We start from the raw sequence: 18,739 nt of genomic DNA, 5'->3' as shown, positions 1-18,739 counted from the left end.
GTAATCCTAGCAGCTCAGGAGACTGAGGCAGGATGATTCTAAGTTCAAGACCAGCCCCAGCAATTTAGCAAGGCCCTAACCAACTGAGACTTTTTCTCCAAATAAACAAATAAATTTGGTTGGAAGCCAGTGCAGTGGTGTACACCTATAATCCCAGTAGCTTGGGAAGCTGAGGTAGGAGGATCATGATTTCAAAGCCAGCCTCAGCAAAAGCAAGGCACTAAGCAACTCAGTAAGATCCTGTCTCTAAATAAAATACAAAATAGGGCTGGAGATGTGTTGCTTACCTAGTACCCCAGAGTTCAATCCCCCATATCCAATAAAAACCAATCAACCAGCCAAGGCTAAAGATGTAGTTCAGTGGTAAAGCACCCTTAGGTTCAATCCCCAGTACAACACACACACACACACACACACACACACACACACACACACACACACACACATATAAAGAGTTGGGGTTATAGCTTAGTGACAGAGTGCTTGCCTAGCATTTGTGAGGCCCTGGGTTTAATCCACAGTACTAACAAATAAAACACAAAGCCACGAACTCAGATCAATTGCCATTTACTTGTATTAGAAGACCATTCCCTCAAATGGTCAATTCACTATTCACATTTACCTACATAGGCAACAAAGAAGAAAAACTAAAGTATCACCCATATAATTTGGGACAACTATTTATTGTTTTCATTTGAAATACCAAATAATTGAAAATAAAAAAAATGTTTTTGCTGTGTAGTTCCCCACTTTAGTATAACTTTGTAGGAATAATCATAAATGCTTGCAACCACTGCACTTTCAAATGAGTGGTGCTCAACCTGGAGTTCACTAGATAGTAGGAAACCCTTGACTTGGCTTCTGTTTGGTTGACACATTTTCAAATGAATCAAGATATTCTGGCATAGCTCCGACCCTTCTAAAACACACAGATTAAATGTCAATTTTTGACAAGTGTCTGCACACTCAGTCATGCTGGATGATAGAACTGTGTAGGGGGTGGTGAGGGGGAACATTTGTCACAATTCCTTCTGGAAAGTCTCCTCCCTGTCTTCTACATTAGCTAAAATGAGTAAGCATCAGCTCCTGACGGATACGGTCAGCCTCTAAGTCCAGAGACTCCATGTGCTCATACTCTTCCTCAGGGGGCTGTTCCATGGGTTTCATCATTGGAGAGGACCAAATATCCATTCCATGCTCCAAAGAGATGTTGTGGAGGACGCAACAAGCCAAGATGATGTGGCTGGACTTCTCTGGTGAGTACTGAAGTGCCCCCTTGGATCCATCCAGGCAGCGGAAACGGGAGCAGAGGGTTCGAAAAGTCTTCTCAATCACACTGTGAGTTGCAGAATGGGCCATGTTATACCGATTTTCAGCTGGAGTTTCAGGCATGGAAAGTGGCGTCATAAGCCAAGTGCGGAGAAAGAAGGAACTGTCACCTGTGTGGAAGGCCCAAAGAAATCATAAGTGATTATAAGTGTATTACAAGTAAGAAGTAAAATTCTGAAAGATATTGAGGATGGACAAGAAAATATAATGAACCAGGTGCAGTGGTGCACTGCTGTAATCCCAGCTACTCAGGAGGCTAAGGCAAGAGGATGACAAGTTCAAGACCAGACTGGAAAACATAGCAAGACTGTCCAAAGAAAAAAAAAAAAGTCTGGGAATGTCGCTTAGTGTTCGAGAGCACCTGGGTTCAATCCCCATTCACAATCTCTTTCTCTCTCTCTCTCTCTCTCTCTCTCTCTCTCACACACACACACACACACACACACACACACACACACACACACACATACACACAGCCTTTGGAACCAAGCACACCAGAAACAACAAGAGAAAAATGTTGTGGTAAAAAGAAAGCTTGCCAAAGTCACGAGCTTAAGACACGAGTCTTGGCTGGGAATATCCTTGGTTAAAACCAACAGGGAAAAAAAAAAAAAAGCTGAGAGCTAACAAAAGCCAAATCTGAAAAAAATACAGGAAAAAGGTGGAGGAACTGAAGGAAATAAAATTCCAGGGTTTTTGTAGTTTTTGAGGGCTGGGGATTACACCCAGGGCCTTGTGCAAGTCAAGCATTCTACCTTTGAGTTATACCCCAAACCCATGGATTTTTCTTTCTTTTTCTTTTTTAAAATATTTATTTCTTACTTATAGGTGGACACAATATCTTTATTTTTTATTTTATGTGGTGCTGAGGATCGAACCCAGTGCCTCACACGTTAAGCGAGCGCTCTACCACTGAGCCACAACCCTAACCCACCCATGGATTTTTCAAATTCAGAGATATTTTTTAATAAAAGACTAAATATCCTTCTATCAAATAGCATCGGTCCCAGTGGTGCATGCCTATAATCTCAGCAACTCAGGAGGCTGCAGCAGGAGGAGCACATGTTTGAGGTCAGCTTCAGCAATTTAGCAAGACCCTAAACAACTTAGCATGACCCTGTCTCAAAATAAACCAAATAATTTTTAAATTAAAAAAGGACTGAAGATGTAACTCAGTGATTAAGTGCCCCTGGGTTCAATCTCCAGTAACAACAATAACAATAATAACAAAAGAGTTGGGGATATAGCTCAGTGTTAGAGAGCCCCAGAGTTCAATGCCCAATACCATAAAAAAACAATCAAAAGCATGCCAATCTTCAAAATCTCTAAAGAGCAAGAAAAATACAACAGAGAAAAAGAGTATTTCCAGCATGCTGGCATGTGCCCATAATCCCAGCTACAAGGAAGTCAAGAAAGGAGCATCCCAAGTTTGATGCAGCAAGTACAGATACCCTGTCTCAAAATAAAAAGTACTGGGAATGTAGCTCTGTGATAAAACAACTTTGGATTCAATCCCCAGTACTGAATAAAGGGGGGAGAAGGGTGGGAGAGGGAGGGAGGGGAAAAGAAAAGAAAGAAAAAGAGAATTCTACCAGAAGATCCCAAAACAATTGGGATTACTTTATCACTAGGCTTTCAGATCTGACAATTCCTGAAAAATAGGAATTTCAAAGTATTCCATGGCACAATAATTTATCTTTCTAGAGCTGAGGAGGATAAAAGTCCCAGCATGTGTGGTAGTGATCAGAACTCAGGTGTTCTGCCTTCCTAGCTATTGCAATAGAACTGGAACATGGTTTTGTCACAGAGGAATGGAAGAATTTTACATTAATAGGGAGAACATAAATATAATGATGTATAAAGAGTGAGAAGGAAATGTAATCAGAAGTCAATTAAAATAACACACATAAGGGCTGGGGCTGTAGCTCAGTGGCAGAGCGCTTGCCTTGCACATGTGAGGCACTGGGTTAGATCCTCAGCACCACATTAAAATAAACAAATAAAATAAAGACATGCTGTCCATCTACAACTACAAAAAAAAATACTAAAATAACACACACAAGGCATTCCCCTTAAGTGACTTCCTTATCAAATGATCCTGGGAAGTGCTAACAAAAACAAACAAAACTGGGGTGCAATGTCCTAACAGCATAATGATTCTATAATGTTTAATTGTCCTGACTCACTGTGTCTGGCAGATGAAGTGTCTCACACAGAGCCACATCCTGTTAGAAATCTGAGACAGACAATAGGCCCTGGAGTACCAACTTGCACAATCACTGTGCTTCTGACCCACCATCAATTACAGTAAATAATATGGATTGTTTAGTGCTGGGTACTGTTCCAAAAATAGAGGACTAGTTTCTTTTAGGAACTAATATTTCTAACTGGATTAACTGCAAATAACTGGAAAGCCACACAAAATTTTAAAATTTTATACTTAGTTGACTTTTTTTCCTTCTTAGTATGACCTATTCTTTCAATTGACCTCATCCCTATTAAAACACCAAATTTAAGAAACTGATATTGTTGTGTTGAGTGTGGTGGCACACACCTATAAAGAAATCATAGTAACTGCAGAGGTTAAGGTGAGAGGAACACAAGTTCCAGGCCAGCCTCCACAATTTATAGAGAACTTGTCTCAAAACAAACAATAAAAAGGACTGGGCATAGAGCTCAGTGGTAGAGTGCCCCTGGGTTCAATCCCCAGGACCACAAACGTTGTTGTTTCCCTCCCTGCTTCCTTCCTCTTTCCATCTCTCCTTCCCTATCTTCCCTCCCCTGCTTTCTGTGTGGTTCTAGGTATTGAACCCAGGGCCACTCTACTACCGAGCTACATCCTCAACCCTTTTCACTTTTTATTTTGAAACAGGGTCTTGCTAAATTGTCCAGGCTGGCCTTGAATTTGTCATCCTCCTGCTTCAGCCTCCCAAGTAGCTGGGATTACAGGCATGTGTCAGGTTGTGCTAGACACTTTTAAATATTATTTCTTATTATCCAATCCCAACTCTACCAGGTTCGACATTAAATTCATTTTACAAACAAGAAGATCAAAATATATGTCATCCATCCTTTGATATCTCAGGCAAGGGGAAGAGCTTAGTCACTAAATGCTAATTTCAGATTCAGAATCACTAAAATAATGGTAAATGCCATAAAAGGAACTAAGATAAACATCTATGATGAATGCCTAAAAGCAGAGATGTTAAATAATATTTGTTATGATTTCTCTAAGAAATAGTATGGTCCTCAAATGGAGGGAGATATACAGGCCACCCAGTTAATTTCCTAAAATGTTCCACCATCATCAACTGGTTAGACTGTGAACATCACTGTAAAACAGACACTTAAGAGGGGATTAGGATCAGAATTGTTTAAACAGATTATAATTGCTTATATGATCAGTCATCCACAAGACATTCTGGCAGATTTTATCCAAAGCTGCTTAACAGGACTAGGCCAAGAACTGACAAAATAAGAACTCTGGCTGAATCATTTCCAGGAGTGGGTATATTTAGAGGAGGAGAATTTAGGTAATGCACCCAGAAGAGATAGATGAGAATGAGGACAGGAAGGGATATACTCTTAAGTGAATATATGCTAAAGAAACAAAGGAAATTCAAATCTTGTTCTAAGTTTGATATATCTAGAATATTTCACAAATCTGATGGTGTGAAGATACAATCAGCTTTCTAATGTTTGTTACTCTCATTAAAATACCTCTTTTGAGCAGCTTGTCATTCCTCATACTCTTATGAACCTTTTTTATTCCATTGTCCACACATCCTCTAGAGACCACTATCTTCCAATCATAAAAATCATTCAACACACTTGTTAAAAATGGATGTCTATGATGTATCCTTGAAAATTCTCATTCCTGAGTTTTGTTTTTTGTGATTCTGGAAATTGAATTCAGGGGTGCTCTATTAATGAGCCACATCCCCAACCGTCTTCATTTTTTACTTTGAGACAGGGTCTTGCTAAGTTTCTTAGGGCCTTGCTAAATTGCTGAGGCTGGCATTGAACCTGTAATCCTCTTGCCTCAGCCTGCAGATGCTGGGATTACAGATATAAGCGAAGGTACCTGGCTTTTTTTTCCCCCCAGCCTGGGAATTGAACCCAGGTTCTCCCACTAGAGTAGGCAAGTGCTCTACCACTGAGCTATATATGTATTCCCAGCCATACAATTCATTTATTTATTTTAGTAATGAGGATTGAACCCAGCGATGAGGCTTTACCAGTGAGCTGTATCTCCAGTCCTTTTTTTTTTTTTTTTTTTTTTTTGAGAAAGGGTTTTTTTAAATTACTGAGGGTCTCACTAAGTTGCCGAGGCTAGCCTCTCAAACTTGCCTCTGCCTCTCAAGTCAGTGGGATCACAGGTGAACACCACTACCCTGAATTATATGAGTCTTTTTATCTTGAAAATCTGTGAAACATTATACAAATCAGGGGTTCTCAAACTAGTTTTCCTGTTTAGAGCTCATGGAGACTTTCTAAGGGTATTTCTAAGGTAGTCAGTTTCCACTTTTTCAAATTCCATGGGTATATTTTTCTAGGTTTCTTCCTGCTTAGCATGTGGCCTGGGACCAAATTGCAACCTTAAATGTTGCAATATCCATCTCTCCCACCTCTACCCTAAACTAAAAACTAAAAACTAAGCTGTCAGGCTCAAGGATTTGGGATTTCTGTTTTGTTTGGTATTGGGGTTTTGGGGATCACACCCAGGAGTGTTTACCACTGAGCTGTTACATCCCCAGCCCTTTTTAGTTTTTGAGATAGGGTCTCACTAAGTTGCTTCAGACCTCAGTAAATTGCTGAGGTTGGACTTGAACTTGCAATCCTCTTGCTTTAGCCTCCAGAGCTGCTGGGATTACAAGCTTATGGCACTCAGCCTGGCTTATTTTTTATTGGGACACAGGGTTTCCCTAAAATTTCCCAGACTGGCTTTGAATTTACAAATCTTCTGCCTAAGCCTCCTGAGTATCTAGGATTACAGGTGCATGCTGTCATGCCTAGTGGGCAGTGCAAAGTTTTATATACAATATATATATATATACAAAATTTAGTTTTGCATACTTATGAACATGAATATCTAAAATAAATCCTTGGAAGTGGAAACCTGGGTCAAATAATGTTTTTAAATTTAAGTAAATGTCTTTTTTTATTGTTGTTCCTGTAGTAGAGATTGAAACCAGAGGTGCTATACTACTGAGCTATGGCCCCAGTCCTTTGTTTTATTTTTTGAGATAGGGTCTTACTAAATTGCCTAGGTTACCCTCAAATTTTTGATCCTCTTGCCTCAGCCTTCTGAGTCACTGAGGTTACAGACATGTGCCATCACACCCAGCCTTAGTAAGTGTCTTTTTAAATGTTCATTATTTTAAACTATTAAGGATCAGGGGCTCAGGGTGTAGATCAATGGTAGAGTACTTGCCTGGCATGCAGGCCCTGGATTTGAGCTTCAGCATCTCTTCTCTCTCTCTCTCTCTCTCTCTCTCTCTCTCTCTCTCTCTCTCTCTCTCTCTCTCACACACACACACACACACACACACACACACACACGCAAAAAAGAAGAAGAAGAAGAAGAAGGAGAAGGAGAATGAGAACAAAAATTAATGCTCAGAGCATTTTTACCTGAGATCTTACAAAAATTTCAAAGGACTCAGATTCAGATCTGTAGACTCGAATACTTCATTCTACTCTACTACATAATTTTTCTATGACAAAGATTTATACCTGCAGACTTACCAAGAAGCCAGCTCTCTTTGTGCATCCCAGCTTCAAATTGACTGCTCAGAGAAGACTGCTGCAGCACAGCAAAGTCCTGTAGGCTACCTGGCCAGTTTGTCTCCACAGTCATTAGTGCTCCTCTGATGTCACACACCATCAGGCAGTTTAAAGAATGCAGACCCTTGCGGTTCACATAGGAGAGGTCTTCAGCATTTGGTGCCTTGATTGCCACATGGATACAGTCAACCACGCCTATCACCCCTGGCATCCCTGCCAACCCATAGAATTCATCTTTCAGGGCCTGTGTGGATGCTTCATCAGTTGGAAAGTGAATGAACTGTGAGGCCCTTTCCACAAGTGCTTCTGTGACATTGGCAACACAACGACTCATAGAGGCCTGACTAATTCCAATAGCATCTCCCATTCGAGTCTGGAAGGAACCTGAGGTATAAAAGCCCAATGCTGCGAGGATTTGTGTCTCTGGGCTAATAGCCCTGGATCTTTGTGTAGGTCTAGAAAGACTTGCCCCCAAGAGCTCCACCAAATAATAAATGAATTGGCGAGGAAACCCATACATAGACATCAAGTAGTCATCAGTTACATCGTCCAGTTTAAAACGGTCCAATGTCCGGTGACCTCGGCCATATAGCAAGAGATCACAATCAAGAACAGTTATGGGTATAGCCATACCAAATGTGAATGTTGTCTCTCCTTCTATCTGCTACTTTTTCTGAACTCTTCCCAATGAGGATGTTGGTACAAGAAGGTATTTAAGGAAGTGTCAGAATTCAACAGCTAACCACCAGTTAAATGGTTCTGACATTTATAATCTTCTGTCTGTAAAGGTTAAAAGAAAAAAAAAATTAGAAACCTACCAAAGACATTAAAGTGGCTCAAACGCTACAACAGCACATTTTGAGTCCATCCATTTTTGTTGAGGCAAAAGGGATTGTATCTACAAGTTCATGGCTGCACGACAAACTTGGTCTGGTTTGAAGGATAATGGGAGTTAAGTTCGATGGTTCATTTAACACCTGGCATTTCAACTGAGAACAGCAAAAGATTAGTGGGGGTGATGGCACAATTATGGCAAGATAAAAGAAGGATGCTCCTATCTATACAAGCCACAAAACAGATGAGAAGTCATAACGACCTTGGTTAAGAATTAGTCATACGTTTGTTATCCAGAGTCCCATGGGTCTACACGATAAATACCAGACAGATATCGGGGTGTCAAACCAGTTTCACGAGGGTGCGGAAGGGCACGGGAGAAGAGAGGAGGAAAAAAAGTTTAGCAATGCACTACCCAGTCTGGGGACGCGCACTGCTACAAAACTAGGCTGTGCCCTCACCAAAAGAAATCCAAACGGAAAGGCTAAAGGCTGGGAAGGAAGTCCAGTCGGTTTGAAAGGAAGGCGCCAAGGGAGAGGTGGAGAGAGCCAGATTAGGAGGCGACTCCGCCACTTTTACAAAGGCGCGTTAACAAGGGATACCCAGCCCGGCGCGGTGGCCCACGCCCGTCATCCCAGCGGCTCTGGAGGCTGAGACAGGAGGATCTCCAGTTCAAAACCAACCTCTGCAAGGCTAGGCGCTAAGCAACTGAGTGAGACCCTGTCTCTAAATAGGACTGGGGAGGGGGCTCAGTGGTCGAGTGCCCCGGAGTTCAAAACCCACTACCCCCAAAAAATAAATAAATAAAAAAATAAAAAGGCCGGGGGATACCGAAGTCTGACGGCGACCGCCAAAACGTCCCAAGGCTAGTCACCCACCTCGCTGTGGCTGCCAGGTTACCAGGCGGATACTCCACCCACCCAGCACAGGCCGGCCCTCCTCCGGAACCGGCGGCTGCACACAGGCTGCCACGGGGCGCAACAGCGGCACCACCCCCTTGGCGTCAGCGCCCGCCCCACGCCGCGTCCTCACTGCCGCTGCCGCCATGGCCTACGGTTCGTCTCCGCACATTCCACACGGCTCTCCAACGGTCTCGGTGTTTCAAAAACACCTCTCATTCGGTATTTTTTGCTCCTGAGGGGCATGAAAAATTCTCCTAGGAAGCCTTTTATAGAGGAGATATACTTTTTTTTGTGGAGATTTTGGGTATCCAAAGGACTAAGTAGTGCTTTTTTTGGTGTAGCGAAAGTGCGGACGAGGTTGGGTAGGTGGATTTCCGCCTAACTCTCTCCCTCCCCACCGCCAGCACTGAAGCGGATGAAAACAAACACTAACGATGGCGGCGCCGGGGAGCGACCGGCTGCTGGGTTAAGGCAAGGGTGATCGTTTGACCGGTAAGGGGAGTCCTGAAAAGGACCAGTCAAAGTGATTGAGACAACTTGCTCAGTGCTGCGAGCGAAACGCCTGGGGGGCTGCGATCCGGGAGCTTCCTCAGGCACGAGGTATCTGCGACCTGGGCTGTCACTGCAGCCCCGGAGCGCGGAACACTCAGCCAGGTGGCGCGGCTGGCGGGTCCCAGGCCCCGGCCTCCGGAATGAGAACTCCGAGCCGCTCTCTGTGCCGCAGCTTTCCAGGTACTAACTTTGGGGGAGGGTACCCCCAGATCTCTCAGCGCCCCCGGGTGGGAGGCTATGGATCTGCGGCCCGTCGGCCACCTTGTGGAAGCCGAAGCCTATTTAGCTGAGGTTTCGTCCCTTGAGTCTCTAAGTTCTGTTGGGGAAATTGAGTTGGTGTAGGCCCAGTTGGTTTGAGAGGGGGGCGGTGCTGGGGATTGAACTCAGAGGCCCTTAACCACTGAGCCACATCCCCAGACCTTTTTGTATTTTATTTAGAGACAGGTTTTCGCTAAGTTGTTAGAGCCTCGCAAAGTTGCTTGAGGCTTTGAACTCTAGATCCTCCTACCTCAGCCTCCCGTGCTGCTGGGATTCCAGGCGTGCGCCCCCGCGCCCAGCCCCGTTGGCTTTTAATTGTTCCCAGTCTTTACGGAGACCCGCAGAGCTTTCTTCTCTACTTTCTCAACTCTTTGGGTTAGGTCGTTAGGCTTTTCGTTGTAATTTTTGGGGCCATTAACTCCGGGGTTGGGTACCAATATGAATGAGGTAGGTTTTCATCCAGTCAAGATTTGTTGATATGTACCCCGCGTGTAGGTGAGGGTGACTGTTGACTAGTGAAAAAGGGGACCCAAGGTTCACGACTATCTTACTGGCAGTGGAACGACCTCTGGAAGCCTGCGATCCATTCACATTAATTAAATCTCTGGGTAAGTGGTTAAGTACCTTCTTTGGTTCATCACTAATACATCACGGTTTTCACTTACCCAGTCAATTATCTTCCAGTTGGTATTTCATCCTCCGCTGGCCATCCCATACCTAAAAGAAAAAAGAAAGAAAGAAAAATCAAAAGTAAAGCATTTGAAAGTACCCTGGTGCTGGTACTGCAAATCCAGCCCCCTTTTCTTTTTTGAGACAGAGTCACTAAATTGTCCAGGCTGGCCTCGAACTGCCTCAGCCTCCAGCATTGCTGGGAATACAGATGGGCCATACTGCACCCAGCCTAAAAGTACCTGTTATCTCATTCCATTTACTTTATAACTCTTCTATCATGGAAGAATATTTTGAATACCATCACTAGGAGATGTACATAATAAGAAAAAACAGACCCTTTTTTCCCCCCTTTGGTGTTGGGGATTGGACACAGGGGTGCATTACTACTGAGTTATATATTTTTTTATTTTTAGACAGGGACTTTTTAGGTTTCTGAGGCTGGCCATCCTTCTGCCTTAGCCTTCCAAGTCACTGGGATGATAGGCTTGCACCACTGCACCCAGAATACAACAGACCCTTTCTTTAAACTCTGTCAACTTTGAAGTTTTTTTTGTGTGTGTTTTATGAGTATTAGCCCTTGTTGGATACTGTATCCTTATCATTGGATATTATAACTGTAAATTATAAGGTTTGTTTTCAACTTTCTATTTTATGGCTCAGGAGAAGTATTATCAGTGTTTATTTATTTATTTTTATTTTTTATAGTTCTGGATGTTGATTCCAGGCCTTGTTTGTTGAGTGTTGAGAAAGGGCTTTACCAATGAACTACGTTGTAGTCATTTTTACTTTTATTTTGAGACAGGGTCTTGCTAAATTGCACGGTTTAGCCAGCAACTTTCCATCCCCCTGCATTAGCCTCCCTAGTAGGTGGGATTATAGGCTTGCACCACTTTGCCCAGCTAAGAATTTTTTTTTTTCTCTTTACCACTGAGCTTCACTCCAGCCCTTTTAATTTTTTAAATTTTGAGATAAGTTGCTTAGGGCCTCACTAAGTTACTGAGCTTGGCCTTGAACTTGCAATCAATCCTCTCAGCCTCCCGAGTTGCTGGGATTACAGGTGTTCACCACTGTGACTGGCTTCCCCCAACCCTTTTTATATTTTACTGTTTATTTACTTTTTTTTTTTTTTTTGGTACGAAGGATTAAACCCAGGGGCACTCAACCACTGAGCACATCCCTAGCCATTTTATGTTTTATATTGAGACAGGAACTCACTAAATTGCTTAGGACCTCACTAAGTTGCTGAAGCTGGCTTTGAATTTTCAATCCTCCTACTTGAGCCTCCTGAGTCCTGGGATTACAGGCGTGTGCCACCAAGATAGGCTTAAAATTATTTAAAAATAATTAGTTGTTTTAAACTTTCTCTGAAGGCCAGTGTAGATTGTACAGATAGTTTGTTTTATCCTAATGGTGTCCCTCATATGCCCTTGGTCACAAGAGAAGGGATAAGAATGTGAATCACCACTGCTTAGAATAACAACTCAATTGTACTGTTGTACTGTTGATAATTTGTTATCTTCTTAGTGAAAATAAAATGAATCAAGAATTATTGAAAGTGATAATTTAGTGTCACTATGTTATAAAATACTACTTTCCTTTTTTGTTTATATACATGTGAAAGAAATAGAGTTAAAAATAATTTTTTGTTTTTAGTAATCTTATCATGTTCCCATCTCCTTTATCCTAATTTCCTTTGTATTGCAACAGTTACTAGGTCATTTGGAGATAATTCTAGATGCTTACTTAGATTAGATACCCTCATTGAAATAGAGGCTTAAAGTTTTTTGTTTTTGGTACTGGGTATTTAACCCTGGAGCCCTTAAACATTGAGCTACATGCCCAACACTTTTAATGTTTATGTTGAGGTAGTATCTCACTAAATTGCTTAAGGCTTGACTAAGTTACTGAGGCTGCTTCCCCTTTCACTGGGATTATCTGTGTGCACCACCCTACCTGGTTTAAGGATGTTTTCACTACTAATTTATGTGTCTTGGAATTTTAAAGAAACCAGAGGTTGACCTTATTATTTGGATTGTTTTTTAAATTACTTCTAGTTAATTAAGCATAGACTTTTTTCCCTCTTTCAATTTATTTTGGATTTATTTTGCTTTCTTTCTGGTTTCCAGAAATTAATATTTGAGTATTAATTATAAAGGTATTTAAGTATATAAATTTACCTCTGAATTCTCATTTTATTGTATCATTTGTTTTGATGCCAAATATTCTGCATTTTGTTAATTTCTAGATAATTTGTGATGTTGGTTTTTATTTCAGGGCTTATTATTGAAAGGTTCTTAATTTACACATGGTTAACTTTTCACTGTTTATTTCTAGTTATTTGGATATAGGCAATATCACATTAGAATTTTTCCTTTTTATTTATTTTGGTTTTATGGCAGTGTGGGATTGAACCCAGGACAGGATATCCGGCATGCTAAGCAAATGCTCTGTCACTGAAATATTCCCCAGCCAGTATTGGGAATTTTCCTGTAGCCAAATTCACAATCAATCTATTCACTTTTATTTAATTATTATTATTATTATTATTTTTTTACTTTTTGCAATACTGGGGACTAAACCCAGAGGTGCTTTACCACTAATTTACATCCCTGGCCCTTTTTATTTTGACACAGGGTCTTGCTAAATTACCCAGGCTGACCTTGAATTTGCCATCTTCTAGCTCAGCCCAAGTCTTTGGAATTATAGGCCTGTACCACCTTGCCTGGAGCATGAGCTGTTTATGTAATATTCCTTGGACCTGAGATAAGAATGTGAAAGGTAGTGGGATGCAGTTCCTCACACATTTTTTTTTTTTTTGACAGAGAGAGAGAGAGAATTTTTTAATATTTATTTTTTAGTTCTCAGCGGACATAACATCTTTGTTTGTATGTGGTGCTGAGGATCGAACCCCGGCCGCACACATGCCAGGCGAGAGCGCTACCGCTTGAGCCACATCCCCAGCCCCCTCACACATTTAATCCCAGGGGTCGGGGAGGCTGAGACAGGATTGCAAGTTCAGGGCCAACCAGCAATTTTGGGAGGCCTTAAGCACAGAGTGAGACCTGTCTCAAAATAAAAACATAAAAAAGGCTTGGGATAAGAGCTAGGGTTGTGGCTCAGTGGTAGAGCATTTGCCTAGCATGTGTAAGGCACTGGGTTCGATTCTCAGCTTTGGATATAAACAAATGAACAAAATAAAGATCCATCAATGTCTAAAAAATATATTTAAAAAAAGACTTGGGATATAGCCCAGTGGTCAAGTGTCCCTGATTCAATCTTCAGTACTAAAAACAAAAAAAGAAAATCCCTAGCTACTGGGATTACAGGCATATGCCACCATGCCCTGCGATTTTTTATTTTTGAGACAGGGTCTTGCTAAATTGCTTAGGGGCTTGCTAAATTATGTTTAAATCCTTGATAAATTGCTGAGGCTGGCCTCAACCTTGGGATCCTCCTGCCTTAACCTATTAAATCACTGGGATTATAGGCATATACACTGTGCTCCGCTCCAGCCATTTTATATTTTTTGAGAAAGGGAATCAATAAATCATTTTTAGTTTGTCTCCATGAATACCTTTTTTAAAAATTGACTTTTAAATTTTAATTATTTTTTTTTATGGTGCTGGGGATTGAACTCAAGGTTTTGTGCATGGAAAGCAAGTACTCTACCAACTGAGTTATATTCCCAGTCCTCTATGAATACCTTTTGTTTGTTTGTTTGTTTTTCTTTGCTGAGTGTTAAAACCCAGGGTCTTAAGCATGCCAGGTAAGTGTTCCATTCTGATCCAAATCCCCAGCTGTGCCTAGTTTGTTTTAAATATGTGCCCAACATCTTATATGAAAAATTGTACCAAGAATTTGTGAGCTAGGATGACCTTTTCCCACATTTTAATTTTTTAATTTTGGGGGGTACCAGGAATTGAACCCAGGGGTACTGACCACTGAGCCACATCCACAGCCCTTTTTTGTATTTTATTTAGAGACAAGGTCTCACTAAGTTGCTTAGTGCCTCACTTTTGCTGAGGGTGGCATTGAACTTGCAATCCTCCTGCTTCAGCCTCCCGAGCCACTGGGATTACAGGCCTGGGCCACCATGCCTGGCTCCTTATCCCATATTATTAAAACTGAATCGTAAGTGCTGGGTTTTCACCTACATATTTTTTGTTGCCCAACCTGCTAGTGAACTTCTGGGCGAAAGCAATACTCCTATCTCAGCCTCCCAAGTAACTGACTAAAAATGTGTTCTACCTTACCATGTTTCACTTACATTTTTAACCAGTCAACTACAGATTTCCCTCAATTCCTTCTTTAGGTTCAGTAATTTGCTGGAAATTCTCACAGAATTCACCAAAAAAAGTTTTGTTTTGTTTTTTTAGTATTGAATATTGAACCCAGGGGTACTTTGCCCAGCACAGTGTCCCATGTCTATAATCCCAGGGACTCAGGAGGCTGAGACAAGAAAATTGCCAAATTCAAGGCCAATCTCAAAAATTTAGCAAGACCCTTTGTCAAAATGAAAAGTGCTGGGGATATAGCTCAGTGGTAAAGTGCCCCTGGGTTCAATCCACAGTACCAAAGCTACAAAAAACAAAACAAAACAAACAAAAACTAGAGTACTCTACAGTTGAGCTACATCCCAACCCTTTTTTTTGCTTTGTTTTTATAATTTTGTTTGGGTACTAGGGATTGAACCCAGGGTCACTTTACCACTGAGCTACATCCCGAACCCTTTTTATGTGTTTATTTTGAGACAGGGTCTTACTAAGTTGCTGAGGGTCTGGCAGAATTGCTGGGGCTGGCAATGAATTTGAGCTCCTCCTGCTCTAGCCTACCCAGTCCTAGTCCTTGGGATTAGGTATGCATGACCATGCCCAGCTACCAAGCCCTTTTTTAAAAAATAAATATTTTTTTAGTTGTAGATGGACACAATACCTTTATTTATTTTGGTACTGGGGATTCAACTCAGGGGTACTCAACCACTGAGCAAGATCTCCCGCCCTATTTTATTTATTTATTTTTGAATCTTTTTTTTTTTTTAAAGAGAGAGGAGAGAGAAAGAGAGACAGAGAAATTTTAATATTTATTTATTTATTTATTTATTCGGCGGAAACAACATCTTTGGTTGTATGTGGTGCTGAGGATCCAATCCAGGCCAGCACGCTACCGCTTGAGCCACATCCCCAGCCCCAGCCCTATTTTATATTTCATTTAGAGACAGGGTCTTAACTGACTTGCTTAGGCTGACTTTGAACTTACGATCCTCCTGTGTAAGCCTCCTGAGCTGCTGGGATTATAGGTATGTGCTACTACACCCGGCTATTTATTTTTTATGTGGTGCTGAGGATCTAGCCCAGTGCCTCACACATGCCAGACAAGCGCTATACTACTGAGTCACAACCCCAGCCCCTACCCAGTTCCCTTTTTAATTTTTTTTTTTACATTTGATAATAATAGAAAAAAAAGGAAAATTATTTTTGAGTTTTTAAATGTTACTTTTTGTCCTCTTTTCTTGCCCCTGTGGTACTGAGAATAAAACTCAGGGCCTTATGCATATTATGCAGGCACTCTACCAGCCCTTGAAATTTTATTTTTGAGATTGTCTCAGTTGTTCAGGTGGCTTTGAACTTGCCATCCTTCTGCCTCAGCCTCGCAAGTCACCGGGATTACAAGCATGTACCTCCATGCTCAGTTGGACGCACTTTTTCGCCAGTTTATTGAAAAGGATATTATAAAGGATACAGATTGGGCTGGGGATGTGGCTCAAGTGGTAGCGCGCTCGCCTAGCATGCGTGCGACCCGGGTTCGATCCTCAGCACCACATACCAACAAAGATGTTGTGTCCGCCGAGAACTAAAAAATAATAATAAAAAAAGATACAGATGACATACCAGAAGAGATCGACAGGCCAAAGTATGGGGTGGGGCCGTCAGGGGTACAGAGCTTCCATGCCCTCTATGGGTGTGCCACGGTTTGTGTTAACATTGGTGTTCAGCAACTTGGAAAGCATTACATCTGGTTATTCAAGAGTTTTTATGGAGCTTATCCTCCAGCCACCCTGCTCCCTCCCATGAGCAGGGCTAAACATTACAACCCTGTAATCCACTTAATCTTTTTGATGACTAGTCCCATATTGAAGCTTTCTAGTGTCCCCACCCTAAATTAACTCATTAACATCAACTCCGGTTTTATGGAAGGCCAAAAACTCTTATCACTCAATTTCCAAGTTTTTTGGAGCCCTTTGACAGGGTCTGGGGATAAAGACTGAGTCTTATTTTATATCTTCACTCCCAATAAAGTGGCCACTATTAAAAAAAAAAAAAGGAGGGGGGCAGGAGAAAATAGCAGAAATTGGGTGAGGATTGAGAAATTGGAGTCCTTTTTAGTTTTGGTGGGAATGTAAAATGAGTACAGTTGATTTGGAAAATAGTATAGTGGTTTCTCAAAAACTTAAACATAGGATTACTATATGAACCACTTTTGGGTATATACTCAAAGAGAATTTGTAAACTGGGTGGGGGTGTGTACCGCACCTATAATCTCAGCAACTTGAGGTTGAGGCTGGAGGATCTCAAGTTCAAAGCCAGCCTCAGCAACTTAGCAATACCCTGAAAACTTAGAGAGACCCTGTCTCAAAATAAAAAAATAATAGGAGCTGGAGTTGTGGTTCAGTATTAAGCACCCCTGTGTTTAGTTTCTGGCACCAAACAAACAAACAAAAATAACCAGAGAGATGAGAGAAAATTTGTCACAGAAGGATAGGGAACTGAAGCTCCAAACTTCAATTCTTTTGTTGCAGTGAAAGAAAATTTTAAAATCGGACACCAAAAGTTACGCAAGAAAACTTTATTTTAGGAGAAAGTAAAGTGAATGTCAAGCAGAGAGCTTTCTCAAGGGAGAGAGTAGGTTGTCTCCCAGCAGAAAATGACAAAGGAAATAGTGTCATTTCCAAATACATTGCTGTTTAATGTTTGCCTTGAGAAGTGAAGGTCCATCTACTATAATGTTCGCCAGTCAGGTGTTCAACTCATTCACTTTTTCTTGAGGATTGAACGCAGGGATTCTTAACCACTGAGCCACATCCTCAGCTCCCTCCCACACCCTTTTTTTAAGTATAGTTGGACACAGTACTTTTATTTTATTTAGTTTTATGTGGAGCTGAGGATCAAACCCATGCTAGACGAGCACTCTACCACTGAGCCACAACCCTAGCCCCAGTCCTCGGCCCTTTTTTTATATTTTATTTAGATAGGGGTCTCACTGAGTTGCTAAGTGCCTCACTAAGTTGCTGAGGCTGGCTTTGAACTTGTGATCCTCCTGCCTCAGCCTCCCAAATTGCTGGGATTATAGGCATGCACCATCACACCACCCAGCTCCTTCACTTTCAACAGTGACATTTTGACCCTAGTTGGTCGTCTCTGGAATTGTCATGCTTTACAACTAAGCCATATCTCCAAACCTTTTTGTTCTTTATTTTGAAACAGGGCCTCACTCAGTTGCTGAGGATCTCACCAAGTTGCTAAGGCCGTTTTGAACTTGTAATCCTCCTGCCTCAGCCTCCTGAGTTGCTGGGATTACAGGCTTGTGTCACTGGCCAGGCTTTTTTTTCTATTTTAAAGTTTTGAGACAGGTTCTTGCCGTATTGCCCACGCTGGCCTGGAATTTGCCATCCTCTTCCCTTGGCCTCCTGGGATTATAGATAGGCACACTCCCCACACCCAGCTATTTAATTGTTTTATAAAAGAAAAAAATTCATCTTTCTTGTAAATAAAATATAGCAGTAGCACATCTATCTGGATTGTATATTATAGAATCATAGAATGAAAGAACAGAGAGTCACTGAAAAATAGGGAATTACTTGGAAATGAAGGAAGAAACCTATATATAGTCTGAGATCTCTGCCTCTTTTGTTCTTATTTTATATCTAGATCTTCAAATTCAGCCCACTACTCAATGTAAAATGGTACATCTGCATTGGAAAACAGTTTTGTAGTTCCTCAAAAAGTTAAATGTTGAATTACCATATGATCCAGGAATTTAGCTTCTAGTTATATACCCAAGAGAACTGAAAACATATGTTAACCTAAAAACTGTACACAGATGTTTTTAGCAGTATTATTTATACTAGCCAAAAAGTCGCAATAACTCAGGCCATCAAGTGATGAAAGGAAACACAAAATGTGGAATTTGTGTATATATGCATGTATGGATATGGCTGTATGTGTATCCATATCCACATAGTAGAATATTATTCAGCCATAAAAATGAATGGTGTCCTACAACATAGATTGAACCTTTTAAACATATGCTGTGTGAAAAAGCCAGTCATAAAAGGTCACGTGTTGGGACTGGGGCTGTGGCTCAATGGTAGAGCGTTTGCCTGGCATACATGAGGCACTGGGTTCGAT

At 41.4% G+C, this 18,739-nt stretch overlaps 2 protein-coding genes across 15 annotated transcripts in view; one reads left to right on the top strand and one right to left on the bottom strand.

Annotated features, from left to right (window-relative positions):
* Positions 1 to 551: 551 nt before the first annotated feature.
* Positions 552 to 8,980, bottom strand: Harbi1 (harbinger transposase derived 1). 2 transcript variants are annotated; one of them, XM_005330002.4, is made up of 3 exons: positions 8,829 to 8,980; positions 7,078 to 7,896; positions 552 to 1,439 (listed from the first exon to the last, which is right to left on the bottom strand). In XM_005330002.4, exons 2-3 carry the CDS (start codon positions 7,745 to 7,747, stop codon positions 1,060 to 1,062), a joined length of 1,050 nt encoding a protein of 349 aa, XP_005330059.1. In that variant the 5' UTR covers positions 7,748 to 7,896; positions 8,829 to 8,980; the 3' UTR covers positions 552 to 1,059. The 2 variants fall into 2 exon arrangements, with proteins under 2 accessions (XP_005330059.1, XP_013216069.1); XM_013360615.4 differs by having other exon boundaries at positions 8,782 to 8,957.
* Positions 8,981 to 9,103: 123 nt separating this feature from the next.
* Atg13 (autophagy related 13) overlaps positions 9,104 to 18,739 on the top strand; it is a 50,338-nt gene continuing 40,702 nt past the window's right edge. The window contains exons 1-2 of one of the 13 annotated variants that reach the window (XM_005330001.4): positions 9,111 to 9,584; positions 10,158 to 10,270. The gene's annotated coding sequence lies outside the window, so the exon portion shown is untranslated. Of the gene's footprint in view, positions 9,585 to 10,157; positions 10,271 to 18,739 lie in introns of all 13 variants that reach the window. The other 12 variants (XM_040284416.2, XM_040284417.2, XM_040284415.2 and 9 more) reach the window with 12 other exon arrangements.

The sequence above is a fragment of the Ictidomys tridecemlineatus genome, chromosome 4 (genome assembly GCF_052094955.1).
Source record: "Ictidomys tridecemlineatus isolate mIctTri1 chromosome 4, mIctTri1.hap1, whole genome shotgun sequence".
Taxonomy (NCBI): Eukaryota; Metazoa; Chordata; class Mammalia; order Rodentia; family Sciuridae; genus Ictidomys; species Ictidomys tridecemlineatus.
This window is presented reverse-complemented; position numbering and strand designations above follow the sequence as displayed.

Bases quoted from the DNA above. Each gene is read 5' to 3' on its own strand.
- Harbi1 (XM_005330002.4), bottom strand. From the start codon at position 7,747: ATGGCTATACCCATAACTGTTCTTGATTGTGATCTCTTGCTATATGGC. The intron at 1,440-7,077 runs GTAAGTCTGCAG...CCTTCCACACAG, and splicing joins CAAAGAGAGCTGGCTTCTTG to GTGACAGTTCCTTCTTTCTC.